The sequence below is a fragment of the Lepidochelys olivacea genome, assembly GCF_965140295.1.
Source record: "Lepidochelys olivacea isolate rLepOli2 genome assembly, chromosome: 14".
Classification (NCBI taxonomy): Eukaryota; Metazoa; Chordata; order Testudines; family Cheloniidae; genus Lepidochelys; species Lepidochelys olivacea.
The window spans coordinates 5,743,033-5,766,361 of NC_140424.1; the positions used below are offsets into that span (position 1 = coordinate 5,743,033).

General features: G+C 40.9%; 1 protein-coding gene across 1 annotated transcript in view; it reads right to left on the reverse strand.

The window, feature by feature from the left end:
• Positions 1-738: 738 nt before the first annotated feature.
• KCNJ16 (potassium inwardly rectifying channel subfamily J member 16) overlaps positions 739-23,329 on the reverse strand; it is a 48,648-nt gene continuing 26,057 nt past the window's right edge. The window contains exon 3 of the mRNA XM_084647560.1: positions 739-3,670. Within this exon, the coding sequence (XP_084503686.1) occupies positions 2,320-3,549 (1,230 nt within the window). The 5' untranslated portion in view covers positions 3,550-3,670 and the 3' untranslated portion in view covers positions 739-2,319. The remainder of the gene's footprint in view (positions 3,671-23,329) is intronic.

Consider the following 23,329-nt stretch of genomic DNA (forward strand, 5'->3'; position numbering starts at 1 on the left):
TAAAAGGGCCCTCAACACCAAGGAAAGTGGGGCTCGATATGCTTCTTTGGCTAACAGCCCAGGATCAAATAAAGGTCAGATGTTAACCTTGGATGGTCACTTTAGATGAGGGGGATACCTAGTGGAAGTCACCTATAGCACAGGGTTGTGGATGGGTTGTTCTGTGCCTTCTTGATAAGAGGCGTCCCTGGAATGTATTTATAATGTTGAGGACTTCACTTTTGTTTTTAAATTCTCATCCTACAGCTGTACCCCCTTGCGCCCTGACAATCTTTCCATGACATCTTCAGTGCACAAGACATGGAAGCTGCAAACGCTCTGATCCAGAGAGGATATGCCATCATGGGTTGTATGTGGCAGAAGCATACACTCTCCCTTAATGCATTTCTTTATTCCTGTGTCTTCATTAATGAAAAGCCAACGCATGCATTTCCAGGCTGTATCCAAGAATGGCTAGCCTCAGATGCTTCAGATAAATCTGTAAGAATTGCTGTAGCGGACTGTTATGAATTAACCTGCCCACAGAAGAAGTTTCTTCCTAACCCACATCAGTTGGCTTATGCCTCAGAACATACATTCTTGTACACACACACACATCTATATCTGTATCTACAGCAGGAAGCATATGACTGTACTCTGGATTTGATTAGCAGTAGACATTTACAGAAAAGGGCAACCTGCTTATTGTGAACTTGTATATAATGAAACCCTAAGTATAAAACCCTCTTCCACAAACACTTACTCACACATGTTGCTTTATTACATGAGTAAATCTACTCATTTAGGTGTTTGCCAGACCAGCAATTGGTGATAGAGAATGAAAAATCCCCAAATGGGTTTAATGCATTTGCAAAGTGCATAGTTCAATAGTTCACCAAGCTTCTTGTTTATCAAGCCGTTATTCTCCCAACACTGTTGTATGGAGTCGAAACTTGGACAACCTATAGACACCACTTGCAAGTCCTTGAGAGGCACCATCAACACTCTCTTTGTAAGATTCTGAAGATCAAATGGGAAGACAGGCACACCAATATTAGTGTTCTGGAAGAGGCAAAGACCTCCAGTATCGAGGCAATGATAATCCATCAGCAATTTCGCTGGACTGGTCATGTTGTCCGTATGCCAGACCATCGCCTCCCAAAACAGGTCCTGTTCCCTCAGCTAAAAGAGGGGTAGCGTAATGTGGGTGGACAACTGAAGCGTTATAAGGACTTGCTGAAGGACAACCTAAAAAAGTGTAATATTGACATTGACACTTGGGAGACACTTGTCCAGGATCGCTTAAAATGGAGTGAAGTCCTACGTGATGTTCCCCTGCATTTTGAACTTCCTCGCCAACAAGCTGAAGAGGATAAGAGGTGCAGGAGGAAGGAGAGACTGGCTTCCAGTCAACAGCCAGTTGGTCATGATCCACAGCCTCCTGCTGAGCCTGAAAACATCTGCCCTCATCGTAATAGAACTTGTGGTTCAAGGATTGGCCTTATTAGCCACCTGAGGACCCATAACTCCCATGGAAGATGATCATACCCGGTAACAAGTAATCGCCCATCATCATCAATTCAATAGTTCTGTTTCCAGAGACACCTTTTCTTGTTGGAAAAGTGTTCCATGCAAGGAACTGTATTAATTGTAACAGACGTACACTGTAGATAATGCAGAGGAGATTACAGGTGGACTGCTGTGAAAACTGGATTAACAAGGGAATCTGTATTAAGGGTTCAGAATAGAATCCAGAATACCAAAGTGATCAGATAAAGGGAGAACAAATAACAAAAGCAAGGCAACAATATTGTTTTATGTTACAGCTCCTGGGTTTCACTTCCTGAGCGTTGCAAAGAATCTTGTCAGAGTTCATCACTGTGACCATATTATAGATCTGTTCTCATTACCATATTATGGATTTTGTCTTCAAAAACATGAATTTTCAAAAGATTCTACCACTGTATATGCTGATTTCAAAACAACCAAATTTCCCAAACATTTTCAAAAAGAATCTTTGCAAAAAAATTTCATCTACAATTTTGAGATTCAAAATACAATATATGTTCAGGTTTTGAATGGAGAAATTGTTTGGGATTTTCAAAGCCACAGTGAGATGATGGATACCCAGATCCCATTAATTTGGGAATTGGCCATCCAAATAAATTAAGTAGCTTTGAAAAATCTACCTACAGGGTACATTATATTGTTTTCATTCTCTAATACACTTAGAATTAGATTTATTATGTAAATACTTTTGTGTATGGAGTTCAACAGTGGTTATATTTTACAGGCTGCTTAGGGAACAGTTGGGGCAGTAATTTTAATGGCAATGAATAGCTAGATCTTGGACTTTGCTAAGATTTTATTTAAGGTCAACGGATCTTTCTGATGAGGAAGTTCTCTAGAATCTTGTTTGACAGCTTTCATTAGATCTTCTGGATCTTCAGAACTGCTGATGAGGGCAACTGCCTTAAATGATGTATCTCTGACCTCCAGTGTTGATGTACTTGTTCCTCTGTCCAATGTTTTCTTAGTTCTGTTCCATTCATGTTCCTTCCTATCCAGAAGCTTTGCACTGCAATAGGGAGCATAAATTTCCGTGGTTTCCTCAAACTGTAGGCAATCGACGTTGTAGTATTTTTTCCTCACCTGCAAGACATTGTTGAACCTGTGTCCCCAAAGGATTTCTCGGGGGACGTATGAACTTCTAGACTGGTGTGAAGTTCCAGTTGAATCCCCAGTGTAGACAAATGTAACCAAGATTTCAAAACTGTCTTTGGCCAAAGCTTTCCGATCTAGACCGTATAAAGGGCTGTCATGGTCAATTTCATGAACGATGGTCACTGGTGTAACAAGTATGACCTGGTAATTTAGTAACTTCAAGTCCTTGTATTCCATTGTCATTCTCCCTTCCTTATCTTCCATGTAGCGCAGAAGCTGAGCTCTTACTGTGCCTTCAACCATGTGGTTTGGCCGGAAATCACCAATGCGCCACATGAGGCAGAGTTTATCATCTCTTAGGCTTACAGTGGCATAGTAGCTGAAGCGGATGGTCTGAGCTCTCTTTCGAGCTGTGGCCATTTTAGCCAAGGCAGCTCCAATAATGAATGTGTCAATAATACAGCTTAATACTGACTGTAGGACCACCATGAGGATCGCTACAGAGCACTCTTCAGTGACGCAACGAAAGCCATAGCCTATGGTTGTCTGGGTTTCAAGTGAGAATAAGAATGCTCCTGTGAAGCTATGCACCTTATCAACACAAGGGGTCATTTCTTCATCATGTACTAAATCTCCATGTTGGATTGCTATAAGCCAAAAGACCAAGCCGAAGAACAGCCAAGAAAGAATGTAAGATAAAGAGAATATCACAAACATATGGCGCCATTTGATGTCCACTAGTGTGGTGAATATATCAGCCACGTAGCTCTCCCATTCTCCAAAGATGTGTTTGAAATACACATTGCAGCTGCCATCCTTGTGGAGAAATCTCTTCCGCATTTTTTTTGCCCCCATTGTGGTGCATTCTTGGGCAGAGTTTTGGTAGCTGAGCTTATTTCCTTGCATGTTTACAAGCCTCTAGTGATCACAGTGCTCAGTCATCTGTCTTGTGTCGGCTCAGTGGCCCCAGGTCGCTGGACACGTCCGTGGTTCCAGTGGCTAATTATTCTCTCTCCTCATTTGAAATCTACAAAAGAAAAAGAAGAGAAGAAAGTTTACTTTTGATTTCCTATGCTGGACTTTCTGTGACACCTAAACTATGCACATTACCTCTATGGTTTCAGTAACTCCTATTAAGTTGTACAAATATTAAGTATTGATTATGCCTCTCACCTCAGAAAACATCATTAATTTGGGACTGTACTTGGAAAATAAAACTTTCTGGCAATTTCCTGAACTTTTTAAAGATTTTTTATCCCATCAAAATGGACAACAAAGAAGATTTCTTTTTTCTATTTTATATATTATATTTCTAATGTTTCTCACAAGTAGCATTTGGTCAGGCTGGATTACCATGAAGCCTTAATAGGAATGACAAGCACCTGCAGATGGACCTTTTGAAGAAAGAGCTGGAATGAATGAACTAGAATAGAGAGATTCTTGAAATGATGCACCCAGTTGCCAAGCTTAGAAACCCAAATCTGGTTGCCCAATTACAGACTGAGGCACTCAGGGGAGCTCACAGGCACACTGATACCTTACTGAAGTGTTAAGTGTCAACTGAAACAGTCCATTGAAAATGAACGTAAGCACCTACATTTCAAATTTTGGTTCCGAGGGCCAACTTCTGCTCTCAGTGACATGGCTGCAAATTCCGAGAAACTCAGCTGAAGTCAATAGACATACTTTGGATTTATAACTGTATAACTGAAAAAAGAACTTAGACCTGAATCATCATTCCCAGTATCATACCAACATGGGAGAGTATTTCACACATGCACAGTCTTCTAAGCTCTTGATGGCCCACCAAGCTCCAGAAGGACTATGCTAGCTTGCTGAAGTTTTTCTTCCACAGTTTTGCAAAGTTCTGCTAGTTATATTGCTAGAAGGGGCTAAACCTCTTTTCTACCTAGGGCTAAGCAGATGACATCATATACATGACATCAGTGGACCAGATTCTCCTCTCACATTGCTGTAAATCAGGGGTAACTCCATTGACATTAGTGGGGTTTGACTGGTATAAAACTGGTTTGAGTCAGAGGTGAATAGGGGCCTATAATCATGTCACATTGCAACATGTAATAAAAGAGAGACTGAGGTACTGACTAACCAATGCCTGGCACATTTCATGGTTATGTATACCCATGCCTAGTGGGTTTGAAACACCAACAAATCAGAGTTGATTGTAGGGCTGGCTGAAAATTTTCAAGCATAACTTTTTTGACAGAAAACTGAGTTTTCAACTGAACAACATTCTTTGTTGAAAGTGCTTGCTCTCCTCAAAAAAATCAGATTTTTCAACCAAAAACCAGTGTTCCTTCTCCCCCACCCTCTGTTTTTTTAAGTTTTTAGCTGAACATTTTTAGCTTTAGGTTTTCCAATGAAAAGTGAAACTTTCCCATGGAAGGAAATAAAACATTGGTCAACCAACCTGGGTATTTTCCACCAACTCTGTAGTCATTTTGCATGGGCGTAAATGACCACGCAAGATTCAAGATACTGGAGAAGCTGTCCCATAGAGAGGAATATTGGATGAGCTAAATTAACAGGCCAAAAATTCTTCTTACATCTGAAGAGAATGATAGGCATGCTTAGACACTATTCCAAAAACACTTAAAAGCCAAACATACTTTCCTTTTCTTTCTTTTTCTTTTTTATTTTTTCCCTTTTGGTACAAAAATGAATGTGACATATGGTGTCGTAGCCTCAGAATGTGGCCTTCATTAAAAAACACAACATGAATGTTTCCAAAAATACTCCTTGGAACACAGTCTTTGGAAACATTTGTATGATTTGCTTTTACTTGTGGCTTTAAATATGCACTGTAGTGTCGTCCATTGCAGACTCTTGACCTACCATTTAATAAGTTGCCGTTGAACAACGAACAAAAGTTGGGAACAGTTTTATTATTTGAAAATACTCCATGATGTGAGGTGTGAAAATGAGGCAAAATCTGATCAAAGACCAATATGATTTCAAATGAAAAAACATGCTTAGGGTTATAATTGTTGTTCTTGTTGACTGGTTCAAACAATAGTTCCTTAAGAAACCACAAACATCATGGGATTCTGAGAGCAAGAAAACAGTTCATAAATCAAGGGCTACTGAGTTGACTCTGCTCTCTACTGCTTCCAACAGAAAATCATCATGTTTGAAAAATGGCATTCCATTGGAACCATCTTAAATTCTAATGGTGCTGGCAACCGGTTTCTTCTCAAGCACATTCTACTGCACATAAACCCCTGGAGAGCTTTCATTTTACAGTAACGTGTGAGATGCCAGGAACAGTATTTGAACATATGCTTGTACAATGCTTAACACAATGGGACTTTGATTTCAGTTCAGGCCTCTACATACTACTGTGTTACAAATAGTATTATCTATACATTCATGAATATTAGTATGTAAGTATTTTTGTCATTATCGTGAAGACATGCAACAAAACTGTAGGTAACAATTTTCAAAAGCAGCTATGTGATTTAGCAGCCCAAATTCCATTGAAAGTCTGCAATTTTGGCTCCTAAGTCATTTAGGTATTTTAAAATATCTTGCCCTGTATCTTAGATTTGTGATTAAAGAAAAACCAAGCCAATAATATGAAAAAAATCTGAACATGTTAAGGTTGACCTATGAGTAAATTTCATGTAGTAAATATTTTATATTGACCGATGATATTGAATGTATCTTCAAAGTATTAAAGCCCATCCTCCAATACCCTAAAATAGATGGGTCAGTATTTTAATCCCCTTTTATCAATGGGGAAATTGAGATACAGAGAAGTCACATGACTTTCCAATAACAAATCAAAGATCGAGCTAGACTCTGAACTCAGATATTATTGGCTTCAAGTTCTGGTCTAAATCCATTGTGTCATTATTCCTTTTGTAGAATAATGTGAGGACTATTATTATTTGCCTTTTAATGGAGAGATTTTTCAAAAGAAGCTAAGGGACTTAGGCGCATACATCCCATTTACCTACAATGGGACTTCTGCTCCAAAATCTTTTAAGTGCGTCTATTTTGCTCTTTGCCTCAGCATGAAGGGATGGACGAGATGACCTACTGAGCTCCCTTTCAGACCTACATTTTATGATCCCGTAAAATTGTCCTCCTAAAAGGAATGGATGAAACCTTGTCTGAAAAGACACATGAAATTCTATGAACTGGACTAAAGGTTTTGCCATCTAGTAAAGATTAACAGAAAAAGAATTGATTCTGAGACATGCTCCTCTCACTAAAGCTCATGGATCAGTTGCTGCAAATGAATCTCAGATATTGCCAAGGAACATTTTTGTGCTAACACACTAACTCTTTTTTTGTTCCTGGCCATGAGCATGAACATCATAAGCCTCTTTTTTCTTTCCCCTCCTCCTCTCTCCTCTCCAACCATTTTGCTCTCTTCATCAGCGCAGGAAGTGTGTTGAAATTTACAAGACTCTTGCTGAGTAGATTTACTTCTTGTTATTGTATCTGAAAGAAAGAAAGAAAGAAAGAAAGAAAGAAAGAAAGAAAGAAAGAAAGAAAGAAAGAAAGAAAGAAAGAAAGAAAGAAAGAAAGAAAGAAAGAAAGAAAACTGGTTGCTGCTAGAAATGGAGCAGTAAGGCTGAGCTGGGTAGGAAGGTGCATAGCAATGGGCAAATTTCAGAAGGGATAGATTCCGTGAGGGTAAACATCCCTAGCTTCAGAGGTTGATCCAAAGCTTCTATATGAACCCCAGAGGTCTAGAAATCATGCCAGAGATCAGAACTCTCTTCTTAATTATTTGAACCAAGATCAGGATCCAACTTTGAGAGACAGCCCCTGTCCAAAAGAGCTATAATGATTGGAGCTGAGCACCTACCTCACACTGGTGCATTTGAAAATCTACCCCCGAAATTAACCAGACAGACAAAAGGCAGAAGGGGGAGTAATGCATAGAGGTGAAATAACTTCTCCAAGGTCACAAAGAGGTCAGTGGCAGAGTCAAGCATAGACTCGGGTCTTCTGACTCTCAGACAAGGATGTGAGTCATGCAAACTTGTATATATCATTATTTTCACCTCTTCTCGTGAGTGGAACCCAAGTCTGAAGAGCCGTATAAAAAAAGCAGACAAAGGGAAAAAATGTATACATTTTTTTCAAATCTCAAAATAGCTCCAATTTGGTTCAATGTTGGATGAAGGTATTGAGGGGTTCTCATCGTGTCTGAACGCTCTTTGGCCATCTCCCAAGACCTGAACTCTGATTTGAATTTTGTCAACTTGGTCAGAGAAGCAATAGCTTTGGAGCACTGAGCATCCAGCTGAAGTCTTTGGACACTCACAGTAAACATGCGTTCCAACTAAATCACGTAATTTTGAGCTTATTGAGTGTGACAGTGTCACTTTAAATCAAGCGTACTGTAGCACCTTCACCTAATACCCTATTAGTTGCTGTTACACCCATGATGAAGCTAGTTTCCCCATCATTATGTAAACTAATAGAGGTGAATTTTTGTTCAATGATACGTCAGTCAACAGTCTGGTTGTAAAATATTAAACAAAACAGTGTGAAAATCTTTGTTCCAAAATAATGCTATTCTGAGAATCAGATTAAATCAAAAGGAAAACAATCTGAAACCTGCAAATGAAATTGTGTACTCTCCCTCTAACCCCTGATGCATTCAGTGAATCTCACTTTAGCGTTGGCTTAGCAATCGCGTCACACTTTCCCACCACATGTTGGAGGGGGAGCTGAAAGTTTTCCAGTTTTGTACATTGTTGTGTAACCCTGGATGACTTTCAGTTCAGAGACAAGAAATGTGAAGAGCTGAAATATTTAGAACTGGTTTGGAACTGATTCATACTCTAGTTCCTCTTTTTAAAAAACAAAACAAAACAAAAAAAAATCTATTATAGGTTGAAGAATCTCAAATGAGGCCTTTTCCTTGATTATTCTTCTGCAAAGGGAACATTTACTTCTCCCAGCACAGGAAGGTACTGAAGATTATCTCTTGGTTGTCTGAAAGTTTTCACCCATCCATATGCTCTAGTAGGCTACTATCTCACTAATCCCTCACCCTATTTTTCCATGACTGCCAAAGCAGTCCTTTTTTGGTCCTAGGATACCTGTTCTTACCCAACCTGTCCCTCTCCTCCTCTACAGACAGAAAGAGTCTTCACTAGTCCCAGTTTCAAATAATGTCTCACCCACTCCTGACTCAAGTCTCATTATACCTTCTTCTCTAGCACGATTCCTTTTGTAGCCAAAGTTCCTCACCATGGCTCAAGTCCCAGCCAGTGATGGAATCCTCAAATCAGTGATCTGCATTAAGGCACCTATCCAGTTAAGCATGTGATTAACTTTAAGCATGTGAGTACTTGCACTGATTTCAGTGAAACTACTCATGAGATTAGGTTCTTTGCTGGATCAGGGCCTAAACAGCTGGTCCTGCAACATAGAACATCAGAGTTGGAAGGGACCTCAGGGGGTCATCTAGTCCAACCCCCTGCTCAAAGCAGGACCAGTCCCCAATGTTTGCCTCAGATCCCTAAATGAAGGATTGAACTCACAACCCTGGGTTTAGCAGGCCGATGCTCAAACCACTGATCTGTCCCTCCGCCCATCGATTAAGTCAATGTGTGTTTTAATACTGATATCAGGAAGAGCGGCATCTGGACCATCGCAATGAGACATAGTCAGAGGTTTAAATGCAGAGTAATTCCTCTGAAGTCAACGGAGTGAAGTTTTTCAAATCAAATGACTCTCGTTTCTCTTTCATATGAATTCTGTGTCCTCGTTTTGTTCTCTTCAGTTTGCATGTTTGAATCACAGCTTGCATGTTTGAATCAATCCAGGGTGCTAAGGCTGCAATATGCCAACTGGCAACAGTATTGTCCTGCACAGATATTTCTTCAGATATTTGTTTCAGTTCTAGTAGTAGCTTCCCATAAGTGATGCCTTTTCCCTACATCATTTTACATATTTAAAGACTGTTCTTTTAAAAAAAAATCCAAACAAAGAAATAAAAAGAAGCTCTGTAAGGGCTGAGATCTGAGACGGGCAGAAGAAAAAAAAATATCCTTCTTGGACTACCCATTCCAAACCGCAGTGAGAGACAGAAGACTTAAAATATCAATATAAAAGTGTTTATTAAACATTTTAAAAGGCAGACATAAATAGCATGTAGCACCAGACAGTTGCACAGACTTTAAAGTCATGCAATGGTACTGTAATCGGCACTGGAACAACTCACAGCAACAAATACATTGACATTTAATTCATCTAAGTAAAACAGATCTTGTTTAAAAGAGAGACAGAGAGAGAGAGAGAGAGAGAGAAGGCATTTGGCCATTGAGGGTTGACAAAAGAGGCTTGGAAGTTGATTTCACTTGGTAACTTACTAAGATAGGTGACCAGGTTCAGAGTTAAAGAAATGATCCAGAGCTTTGTCCAAAACTAAGACCAACTCCCAGATCTGGGGTAAAAGAAATATTTTAATGTTATTTTAGCCCTATGCACTGGCTGGCTTTAGCCAGGATCAAGCTGTGGAAATATTGAAATACCGTGAGAAATGGAAAGCACATGCAACTTGAAACTGATGATTTTAGGGCTCCCTACTAATCTCAGTCTCTTGGCAAATTTGGGGAGGCAGAGAACCTAAAATGTTGTTATTTCAGGGATTCCCACTTTCTGTTTTTAAGTGCCTTTAAAGGGGGCATATAAGAACCCAGACAGTTAGGGCTTGATCTCACCAGCTTCTGTGCAGTAGCAGCCAGAGATAGCATTCAAAGTTCTGGTGTTGGGACGCAAGTATCAGAATGCCCTTTAAATCACCGGAAGGGTCCCTGGGTCCTGCCAGACCACTAGAGCACCAGCACTTTAAAGATGGTGTGCTTGGCACATGGTGTATCCCTAGAGGTTTGCTGAACACAATAAGCATGAGCACACGCAACAGAAGAGATGCTTGTCTGATCTCATTCGTGTGGAGGTCAGTGCAAACCTCTCACTGACTTTAGTGGAAGCAGGCCCAGGCTCTTAATGCATTTTAGGTGAGAAGCAGTTAAATATAAGCGTGAATGCTGAGCCTAATTGCCTCCTCTCTCATGTTCTTCCTCCTTCTCTCTGACATGCTGATCTCCATTATGAGCACAGTGAAGGTTAATTTCAGCAGCTCTGATGGTTGATAAGCTTAGGTTTGGTTGTCTCTCCAGATTTCTCCACACAAGGAGTCTCAGGGGTTACATGTAGGGGTCAGCCTAAGGAGGCATAGAACAATCCTCCCCAAACTTCGAGGAACTTTTCCATCAGCTCGTGCTGGCAAAGGACAGTAGAACAGTTTGTTGCAGCTCTAAATAGGACATGATGTAATATAATAATATACTCAACAAGGTAAATGGAAGGTCAGGAACAATGATAGAATCAGATTAGATAATGCTGGCCACTTTCAGTTAACAGAGCCTACACCCTCAATCCCTTTATTTGCAGTGTTTCACTGCTGCCATCTCTGCTCTCAAAAACTGACTATTTTTTAATAGTATGTAGATTTGGGGGCTCGGAAGGACTGGTTTTGTAATGTGATTGTATAGTCTAAAGCCAGACCTTGAGTATCAAGGTATTACATTTCCCATTACATTGATTTGTTACAGTATATTTACAGCTCCCTGAGGCAGAAAACGTACATCCCTTTACACATCAGACTGTACCAAGCACAGTGCTAGCATCCACCAAATATTCAAATAATAAATAATAATGACAAGGCTGCGATGCAAGTGTTCAGAGCCGGTTTTGTAAAGTCGTTGAGTTTAAGACCAGAAGAAACCACCATATCATTGCGTCTGGTGGCCTGTGACTTACAGGAGGTCAAACACCACCCACCAGCTACACGTCAAATCCAACAATCAGAATTAGACCAAAGTATCGCAGCCCTCAGGAGACTAAACTAGTACGATCCACAGGCAGAGGACAGGAGGGACTGAGGGTGTACCAGTGCCTGAGATCCTCCAGTGGTAGGGAATTGATTTAGTCAGAGGTAGTCAGATAATCCTAGCAAGTGACCATGCCCCATGCTGCCCTGTCTTTCCAATTCTGCCCTTTATTTAAGCTCGTCTGTAGAGTACGAAAGGTGGAGAAATATTTCAGAGTAGTCTTCATGATGATAGGTTAGTGACTGCAGCATGGTGTGGGGAGTTTGATTGCTACATGCTCTATTGTGCACACACACACACACACACGCAATATATATAAAAAGCTGGAGAGGAGGAAGCGTTGGCTAGTTGTGATTGAATGGGATCTCTTGTGGCTATATGAATCCTGCCAGCTGACTAACCAGCGCCTTTGGTAATCCTAGTTCACTAGAGGTCTGATGCAAAATCCACTGAAGTCAATGGAAAGACTGATTGTTTCAAACAGGTTTTGGGTCCGACACTAGGTGCTCAGGTATCATGGTAGTGGATGCAGTTAATAGGTTGGGTAAGATCAGTTCAAGAGAGGAGTAAGAGGTGAGGAGACTGCCTCACTATAGAGGATCAAGAGCATAAGAGAAGATGGGATTGCCCGACTGGAGGAGGAGACAGGTGGTACCAATAATAGGTACAGACTAAATGATGTATTGGAGGAAGGCAAGCATGGAAGGATCATGAACTAACACTGAGAGCTTGTAGCACAGATGTAGTAGAGTGATTATGGACGCATGGCTCACAATAAAGCTTGTGTGAAGTGTCTCCCTTCGGATAGTCCTCTTGGATCATTTGGCATTAAATACTTTGATTAAGAAATCCAATTCAGAGGGAAAAATCTGGCACAAATTTGTGATCGCCCATCTTCCTCAGCAGTCATGCTGCAGAGTTCCTGAGGGATCATATCACATAATACTTGCTTGATGTATTCTTTTGTCTCATCCTACCTGGTCCACATGGATGAAATGACAGTTGCTTGGAATACAACCCTAGAAAGAGAACTACCAGATTAAAGACGAGAAGGCAATGCAAAGGGTATTGTCTGAGGTTGCTGGAAAAAAAATGTCATTATCATGTCAGATTGCAGCTCTAACAGTTTCTACTGACTCAAGAATTCGAGCTATGAAAATACTGGCACTCTGGCACTTCAGAGGATAGTAGGGGTTTCTTCAGAATGGCATTTGTTCAGTTATTCAGCAACCGAGAAATTGCTCCCTTCATCTTTTGCGTTGATGGGTCATTTTCCCCCCCTGCTTTGGACTTACAGGAGAACAATAATCCTCTCAGAAATTAGATGTTTTACATGGCCGATCCACTGGTGAATATGGTGACCTATTTGTATGTTACAGGACATGCAGGTGTGGATTGTTTCTTTCAAATATGTGACATGAAACCTAAAACCATTCACATCCAGTAGGTTTTAACAGGGCACTATTGGTATTAATATTGTTCTTCATAAAGAATTATTTAATCATTATTATGGGCCTGCTGCCACTGAGTTCGCTTGGGACAGGCCTGATAAAACATCCCGCCTTCCCCTCACAAAGCTGTTTACAAGTACAGCACAGTGATTCATCATAAAAACATTATAAACACAATAGAAATACACTGTGATTAAAAAAAAAAGCAAGTGAGTAGGGATATTTTTCCTGAACATCATGGGCCACATGCCCAGCTGGTATAAATTGCCTTGGCTCCTTTGATTTCAACGACATCATGTCAATTTACACCAGCTGAGGATCTGGTTTTTAAAAGTGCGTAATACAGAAAATGCAGGGCCCCCCAATGTCGGACCAGACCCATGCTTTATCTAGTCTGGAATCCTTCATCTTGTAGAGGAACGTTAATACTCTTCTATTTCAACTAGCCAACTGTGCAATGTTGTATATGTTAGAAAAATGCCTACCTAGAGTGCTTATCAGCTGACACACAGAAGAAAAATGATATTACCATGTTAATATGATCTAATCTCTATCACATTATCTAATCCTTTTTCTGCAAGACAAATGATGCTTCTATGGTCCATCCCAACCTCTTTACTCTGCAACTTCAGCATAGATGGCCCATTTATGCACACAACCTCCAGAAGGGTGCCACATTCTTAAAGGAACAGGGATGACAGCCAAAAGAGTATGTGGTATGAGCTCTGGAGTGAACAACTCCCAGGATGGGAGTTTAATGCAATTTAGTAATATCAAGAAAATAGGATCCATATTAATTCCAGCTGTAGACCACAGGGGCCATGGAACATGGGAAATGGGGGTGGGGCTGACACTCCTATAGTGGAAATATTGTGTGGGCTGTGCCCCTACATGTAAACTTGGAGGCAAGGGCAGGACCCAAAGATGGGCTCAGAAGTAAGTAGGAACCTGCAGGACATCCTTCCCAGCCTGGAGCCAGCTGCCCCCTCTATCCACCCTCTTCCCCCTGGTAAGTCTTAGTATCTTCTCTCTCTTCCCCTCCTATCTCTCTGCCCTCCCATTCTCAGGGAACTTCTGCCCCCTTGGTAGACTATGTTCTCTTCCCTTGCCAAAGGATAATGCAGGGTGGGCAGAGTTCTCTCCTCGTGGGAATCTCCATTTTTTCAACCATATCCAAACGTCACTGTGTTCCCATGTAGAACATGGGTCTCATGTACAAAATTAAATTTAAACAAGAGGTATCCCGAGCCTGGAAAGCAAAATAGAATTAAAAATCTCTGACAAGAATGTGATCTACACTCTGAATACCCCAGGTTCGATGGGGATGACCCTCAGTTGTAAATTGGCCTAGCTCCATTGAAGCCAATGGTTAAGTTCAGTGACTTACACAAATTGAGAATATGGCCCATATGCTTATGGACTATATGGGACAAAGCTAGCTACCATCTCCAAAGGAGTGCAGGTTTTCCAAGCAGCAGAGGCAGGGCCATTCTGTAGCAATGGTTGGTCATTTTGCTGCTATGGAGGGTGAGGGGTGAGATATGGGGTGAGCATACTGGTACTGTGGTAGTGGTTGACATAAATCAAAATCAGAGCATTAATGCTGATGGGGATCATGCTGGTGCAACACTGTAGCCATCTAGAATCATCAGGAGCCTCCATGAGGAAAAATTAGGCAACATGATTTCTTACAGCATATATATATATATATATATATATATATATATATGGGTTTTTTTAATGAAATAAGTGATTTTAGGGCTCTCATGGCCAATATCACATATTAGTACTGATTGAATTCCTCCAATTACTGTAGAACAGGTCATACATGGCCAGCATCAAAGCAAGCTTCCCCCAGGCCCTGCTCCAACAGTGCCCCTTACTGTGCAAAGTTCAATGAGTTTGGGTCACAGGATTTCAAGCAAGTAGGCTGTGAGTTTACACCCACTAGGTAAGGTTCAGACCTGGGGCAAACAAGTGCATTCCCTTGATGTAAGTGTATTTGTACATGTTCACAACACCAGGTCTGAATTTGATCTTTCTGTCTCCCCACAAAACTCTCAAACTTAGTCAGATCTGCTGAATTTCATATAGTTTTGCATCTCTCTGAGACATACAGTTTACAAAGCAATAAATCAAACTAGGCTGGCTCAAAACTGGGCCAAGGTTTTGAACCAATAGTTCATGACCCTGGACTGAGTTTGCAACGAAACTTAAAATGAAGCAAGTGTCCTGTGGTTTCATGCTTCATTGTAAACATTTCACAGAGTTCTAGGCTTAACCTTTTCTGAAGCGGACTCTCTTAGGGTCCATTCTCCAGGTCATAAAATCCAGCTTCTTTCTGCCAAAACACACTCTGTTTTTCAATAGTGGCCAAGATATTCAAAAGATGCCTGATAACTGGGTGTCTCTATTTTTGGTTGCCCAACTTGAGAGACCTTAAAGGGGCCAGGTTTTCAGAAAGTGCTCTCTGAAAGCCAGGTCACTTTATGTTGTCTCAGGCAGGGTAATCAAACATCACTAGCCATTTTTGAAAATCTTGCCAATGTTGTTTTCTTGTGTGTAAAGGTCACTAAAAGATGGACCGAGACCAAGGACTAATTTCTGTGGATCACAAAACAGCTGCAGATGGCAACAATGTTTGGTTACTACTGATCTCAGTTTCACAAATCAATGACCTTGATGTGAATCTCATTACAATTCCCAGAAGCTGTCCTGTCCCACCTAATAAAATAAGATGCTGATGGAATTAGTATGGCCTTTATATTTTCAAAACTAAAATAGGGTGGAGTTGTAAAAAATATCATATTTCTTCACTTCAGGGAGCAAATGGAAGGGTGAAGAAAGAGGGAGAGAGAAAAAACTAAAAATAAAACAGGTAAATAAAACTAATCCCATCCAGGCTGATCTAATTGTTTAGGAAATCTCACCAGAAAACCTGTGCTTTCCAGCCTAATTTCCCGATCAAAGAGGTTGAGATAAGTGCTGGCTCAGTATTGAGTCAAACAATGTATCTGTTTTTTTAGGAAAAGGGTTGGATGATTTTCTGACCGATATTAACACATGTAGTTATGCAAGCTAAAATGAGGGTGATCAAATTTTATGTTCCTGGATGTCAACTTGTCAATGGCTACATAGGCCAGGAAGATATTTTTCCTCCCATGTACATCTTGGCACTATTGGCTTTGGGTATTCACACTTGTGCAGAGGTCTCTGTTTCATAGTTTAAAGCCAGAAGGGACCATTAGATCATCAAGTCATATCTTCTGTATAACATAGGCCATTAAATTACACCCCAAAACCACATTATTAAGACCAAAAACTTAAGTTAGACTAAAGCATTTCAGTCCTCAAGAAGCTAAATTGTTGTGTGCCAGACGCAGAGAACTGGAGAGACTGAGGTGTCACCAGGGCCTGAAGTCTCTGAGATTCGATGAAGTGAGATGGGCCCACATGATCCAAGCAGGTGTTCCATGTTCCATGCTGCAGAGGAAGGTGAAAAAACCCAAGAGGTCTCAATTCAGACCTATTTTAAGGGCTTCAGTGAGAAGAAAGAGGTGTATTGGTGCTTAGCACAGAGCTGAATTTCCCCCTTTGTGCATTAATTGAGAAAAGGCTGACAGCTTTCCCTGAGATATCAGGACAGGAGCATCTTAGATGGCATAATGGAGTCTGTGGGCCTGTGGTCTGATCTGGTCAGGCAACTCCAATAGTCCTATGGCTCATCCCAAGTTTTAGATGCTTTATCCAAAACGAAAGGAGCCTCCAAATATTTTGGGGGTTCATTTATCACATCTTTTTATCAGCTTTTGAAATATAGTAAGCAGGGTATGCAGGGCCTCATCCAAAGCCCAATGCAAAGACTCTCACTGACTGCAATTGGTTTTGGATTAGGGCCCTATCACTGGATTTCTCAAGCAGACAGTATCCCAGTTTGATTTTTAGGACTGGCTGGCTTGCTAAAATGACAGCAATTGCTTTCGTGGCACAAAAGTTTTCTTTTAAGTTTGATTACTTCCCCCTCCTCCCTTCCCACAGAAACAGATCTGCAAGTTTATCTGTCTTCAGGCTTCATCCCATGGAGCACTGGGATTCCCATACAGGGTGCTCAGATCCCAATAGCGTCAATGGGAATTTAGGGCACGGGTAGCAAAGGAGTGCAATCTGTACTTCTCAAGAGACTCCCACCATCTCTGGGAGTTGACCCACTCGTGTGTACTTCCATATGAGGGTCAGCTTCCCAGAAAGGCCACAAGTGACCTGGAAAGGTAGGTTACTCTGAGTCTAGGCAGCTGCTTTTGCCAAATCTCCTGCTCAGCATGTTGTTGGCCACAGCTGTTGTTTTCAATTGCCATTTTCCTCCTGAGTCCAATAATACTTTAATTTACAGTATGCTGGTGTTTTGAGAGGCAGATAATTAAAATAACCTGTAAGGGAAAAGTCGTGTGTGTGTGTGTTTGGACTGTACACTTACAGATCCTTAGTTTCATCTTAGTGTGTGGGTTTTATGAGTTCTATTCTATATTGAAGTTCATATGCCATCCCCATCAGTATGGTATTTCAGCACCCAATTTAGGCCCTTGAATCTCAGATATCAATGTGAGTATAAATATGGTTGAGAAGGATGAAGAGATTCCTCTTGGCTCCCTACTCTTCTTCCTTTACACCCTCCCACTGGGCAATTTCATCCACCCATCAGAAGATAGGAATTGCCAGACCAGATCAGATGTGAGATCCATCTAGTCCGGTAGCCTGTATCTGACTGTGGCCAGAACCAGATGCTTCAGAGGAAGGTGCAAGAAACTCTGCATTGCGCAGATGTGGGGTAATGTGTCCCTCCCTATTAGGTCTCCTGCTGATCCCTTGAGTCATAAATTGGTTCAGTCCCTGAAGCACGAGATTTAAATCTCTTCCAACATTTGTGTCAGCATTAACTATAATGCTGGCTTTTGTTATCCATATGAATGTTCAAACCCTTTGGCTTTAACTTCCATCTCTGCACCAGTGGCTCATAGATCTACCTCTCCACTCATAATGTCTCCTTCCTCCTAGTCCTGCATCTCAGCTTGTCTTTTGGACCATCTCTTTTGGGATATCTTCATGTCAGCATCATCTCTGGAGGCTGACACAATGGAGATAGTGAACTCTCTCTCTCTCTCTCTCTCTCTCTCTCTCTCTCTCTCTGTCTCTGTTGCGGCTTTCATCACCCTATCACACATTCCTTTGAGACACTGAACTTGGTCTTTCCAATTAGGAACAAAAGTTCCTCTCATGCATTTTAAAGAGAGACTTTCACAATAGAAAAAACTTAACAATGTGTTCTGATTTAACATCAATTGTCCTCATCTCACTCGGTGTATTGCTTTCTGTGCATTTCATAGAATATTTCATGCCAACTTCTCCTAGCTAGTTCTTACTTTAAAAAAAAGATTTGCTACAACAGTTTCTCTTACTTCACTTCTTATGGAAAAGTCCAATAGAATTAAATACATTGAACTAAGAAGGTTCTACAGAATCTTAATTGGGTTCTACACATTAAAATCATATAGACCTCAATGGACCTATGCCCATTTACACCAATTGAGAATGTGGCTCACAAAATTTATAGAAAATGAAATCCCTTCTATAGAATGTACACCAACTAGAAAATTATATCTTGGCTACAGATTCCTGTAGGATAGTTTAAACATTGAACAGAAAAAATACCATTCTCCATGAAATTCTGTCCGGCTTTTTTAATAAGAGACACTGCATCTATGAAATGGATAAAAATGCCTTGGAGGATGAGCAAAGAGCTGATTGGAGACCTCTTAATTATGTCATCCAAGCAGTGTGTAAATTAGCTGTTACCACTCAAGAAAGAGATTTTGGAGTCAGGGTGTTAGGAACCATTAGGAAAGGAGTAGATAATAAGACAAGAAATATCATTCTGCCACTCTATAAATCCACCTTGAATACTTCATGCAGTTCTGATCGCCCCATCTCATAAAATATATATTTGAACTGGAAAAAGTACAGAGAAGGGCAACAAAAATGATTAGGGTCTGGAACAGCTCCTGTATGAGGAGGGATTAAAAAGACTGGGACTGTTCAGTTTGGAAAAGGGAATAAGATCGAGGTCTATAAAGTCATGCATGGCATGGAGAAAGTGAGTGCGGAAGTGTTATTTACCCCTTCACACAACAAAAGAACCAGGGATGACTCAATGACAGCAAGTTTAATAGACAGCAAGTTTAAAACAAACAAAAGGAAGTACTTCTTCACACAACATGTATTCAACTTGTGGAACTCATTGCCAGGGGATGTTGTGAAGGCCAAAAGTATAACTGGGTTCAATAAAGAATTAGATAAATTCATGGAGGATAGGTCCATCAATGGCTATTAGGCAAAATGGTGAAGGATGTAACCCCATGCGCTGGGTCTCCCTAAACCTCTAACTGTTAGAAGTTGGGACTGGATAATGGGGGATGGATTGCTGAAAAATTGCCCTGTTCTGTTTATTCCCTCTGAACTACCTGGCATTGGCCGCTGTCAGAAGACAGGATATTGGGCTAGATGCACCACTAGTCTGAGCCAGTATGGCCATTCTTATGTTCCAGATCCAACAGGAAAATTGGAGAAAACAACCATCAAGACAGAACTCCGCTCTGAAAGGGACCTTCTACCTTGTAGCATGGAGGTGTCCTACCTGTACAAATAGTTACTGTGGCCAATGCCATAAACAGGGTGTCCAGAATCTAGCCCACAAATTTGCTAACAAATGCAATCATATGAGTAAAAGACTTACAAATGGTTGCCCAATCAGTGGTCCATCCCCCTGCCAGACCCTATCAATCCTCATTACAAGTTGACACAAAGCACTGTTTATCTAATACATAGCAACTGAGATGTGGGAATTTTTCAGTGGGCAGGTTTGCTCCAAATCATACACTGTATAAATATCCCGGACAAACACTGTCACAACTCCATGTTTAAATCTAGATTTCTGTTCTCTTTGTTTCCCATCTTATGCAGCCATAGTATTTTCCACCAGGACTGATGTTGATAGTGTTGTGTCTATCTATAATACAGGCTGAGCAACAGGTGATATGTTGGTGTTAAGATGATAACACTTCTTGTATGCTTTACACACAGTGAACACTACTATTGTTCCTCCAGTGCATAGCTTGTTACATTTTCTTCCGACGGTGTAACTGGCAAGCCTGCTTCACACCAGCAGTAATATTTCCTTGAATACTTAACTGCAGGCCTTGCACACACTATAAAAATAATTAGGTTTAAAGAGGGCTGTGGACAAATGCTGTAATAACATGAGCTGTTTTATTGCCCCTGTGAATTTAAAAAGCAAAAGAAAACAGACATATGATAACTGTGTCAGGTTCCGTCTACCCAGAGATAAAAGACCTGCAGCATGGCAGCAGCTGGCCTGACTCAGGCTCACGGGGCTCAGGCTACGAGGCTAAAAATCACTGTGTGCAGTCTACACAGTGATTTTTCACCCCCAGAGCCTGATCCCTGAGAGCCCAAGTCAGCTGGGTGTTTTATCCCTGTATAGACATAACCTTAGAAACCTAACATTTTAATTATCTGCCAGGGTTTAAATACAGTTCTCTAAACATGGTTAGGGTGGGAGGGATTGAAAGCACTGTCCACCCAGACAAGAAAAAAATTACATGCTTTGGCAACAGCTATGTTGCAAAACCAAGGATAATATCCAGGCACAGAATCTTTATTTATTTATATAGATGCCTATCTAAGGCTCTTGGTGTCCTGATATCATTAATGACACAATTAATACCATTCAATTAAATCTCTAGAGCATTAACATCGTCAGTTCCGCAGGAATTCAGCCGGCCAGTCACCTACCCACTGTCATCATCTTCAGCCTTCTCCAAAGGCCCTGTAAAAAGATGTCTTCTGCAGCATGCCTCAAAAGCTGACCCAATTCAGGCTATTTCAGCCCATGGAGGGGGAGCAAGTTCCAGAGTGCTGGAACCCTCACAGAGAACATGGGGCCAGATGCCCCCTCTCTTTTGTAAGAAGAAGGCTCCAACTCAGGTAGCTTTTGTGACCACAGCTGTGGCAGTATGACACAGAGAGAGAGGGGATCCTTGAGTCCCAGGCCTTTTACAGCTTTATAGGTCATAACCACACCTTAAACTGTGAGCCCAATGGGCATCCAGCGCACATGCCGGAGCACTGATATCATGGGCTCCTATTGCAGTAAGCAGGCATTCTGCACCTGCCTTTTTCTCTCAATGGTTTGAAGGGGTGTAGCCCCATTAGAGCACACAAATAATACAGTGGGGTGAGGAAGATGAGTGAACTAAGACACTGGGCTCTAATTCAAGAAAAACACCTACGCATATGCTTATCTTTCAGCACATCATAACGATGGATGGATGCACATACTTAAATGCTTTCCCGAACTGGGGCCAAAGAGGTTAAATACTTGCTAAAGGTCTTGCGGTGAATCATTCAGCTGTCCTGTCTCCCAGCCCTATCATAGTGAGGCCAGTGAAGCAGTGTATCGAGCAGCTGTGTCTGTGAAAATTAAGATGTTACTTTCTGTCCAAAATAACGAGCTGTTTCCAAAAGTGACCATGCCTGTTTCCAAAGAACAGGAGTACTTGTGGCACCTTAGAGACTAACAAATCTGCCTTTAAAAATAAAAGTCAGAGCTTATGCATATGCCTGCGGGGCTGGTTATTAAATAGATGCTGGATATGCCTTTTTTGTGCCCAAGCTGTATGACCCCAGGGTTAATCTTTGCTTGGAGGAGTTTCACGTAGCAGTTTTGTCAGTGAGTTACAGAAGGGAGGCTCTGCTAATTTTGAGATGTTAGTCATTAATCTGTTCAAACAGCCATGCTTTTCTCATTTCATTCTTGAAAGGCAAACATAGCAAACAAAATGAACAGATCTTATCAAGATGTTAACTGAAATACATCAAATAAAAATCTGTTACATTAGAAATGTCAACATTTGCGAGAAAATTGGTAGAAACTGCAGTAAAGGTTGTTTTTTATTGCCAGAGCAACTCCTCGGGAATGTTTTGGGAAACAGCTCCTCTTGTTTTCCTTATAGGTACAACTGACCTATAAAAGTTAATCTATCACTGTTTAGCCTAGTACAGATTAATTTTTCAGTGTATCATCAAGTGGCTATAGCATGCCATTGCATTATTGTTCTGGCGTCTACATCATTTCAATTTCTAATAGTCTTACTTTTAATGTATTTTGAATATAGCTAAGCTCCATTTACGGTTAGGCCAGAGCTGAATGAATAGTGGACAAAAATTTCAACATCAATGGAAATCAATGCGAGTTGCGGTCAAACAGTGATAGTAGGAAGTTTTATCATTTATCTCCCCATCTGCATTTTATTTGGTTTCAAACTACATGCACCTAGAGGTTTCCTTAGACTTTTCTATTTGAACAAATCCCAAAAGCCAAAGAGAAACTCCTGAGTTTCACGTGGTTTTGACATAAAGCCTTAAATCAGCCCACGGTCACTCAAAATATTAATGAAGCATTTAGTGAACCTTTCATTAACTCTGAGACCAGTTTCAAGGCTTAAACCCTGAGACCAGTTTCAAGGCTTAGCAAAGCTCAGACTCCAGTTCTGAGTGGTAGCAGGGTTTATTAAGAACGTTTTGTGCAGCTCCAGTTTGTATTCATTCCACAGTGAAAAGAGTTTTAAGTTCCTAAGGAATGGAACCTGCCAAGGATGTGAAGAAGCAAGCTGAGAAAGCAAAGGGTTTGCTGAGCTTGAAATTCCTCAGTCTAGGGGCAACTGTCATTTGATTGTAGTTAGAGTTCAGTGCAGGAAACACAGATAATGGAACACTAGAAAGTAGTTTGGAACGGAGCCAGAAACACTGTAACAATGGAAAAACAATCAGGGAATGATGATGTCAGAAGGTATCCTGAGGAAAGAAGAAAGGATGGATCTTCAGCCCACATGAATACTAGAGGGATGAAGTTATCTTGGAACTAATTGTTGACACAAACATGCTTTAAAAAGTTTGACAGCTGTGTAGCAATTAGCAGAGGAATTTGGTGTGTCAGAGCAGAAGTGATAACAAGTGGAATCAAACAACATTGTGACGCATGTTGACACTTATGACTTTATGGCATTAATTTGGTCCTTGGGTGTTTTTCAAATCAGGAGTTCAGATCTCTTTGTTCTTCAGTGTAAAGCTCATCTCTGAGGTCATTCTCCTCCTCAGACGCCCATGGCTGTTTATGAACACCCTTGCAAAACTCAAAACCCATTTCCCACAGAGGAAGACAGAAACAGGTTGGGTTATTGGACTGTCTCAGTTGTTCTTCTTAGCAGCATATTGATC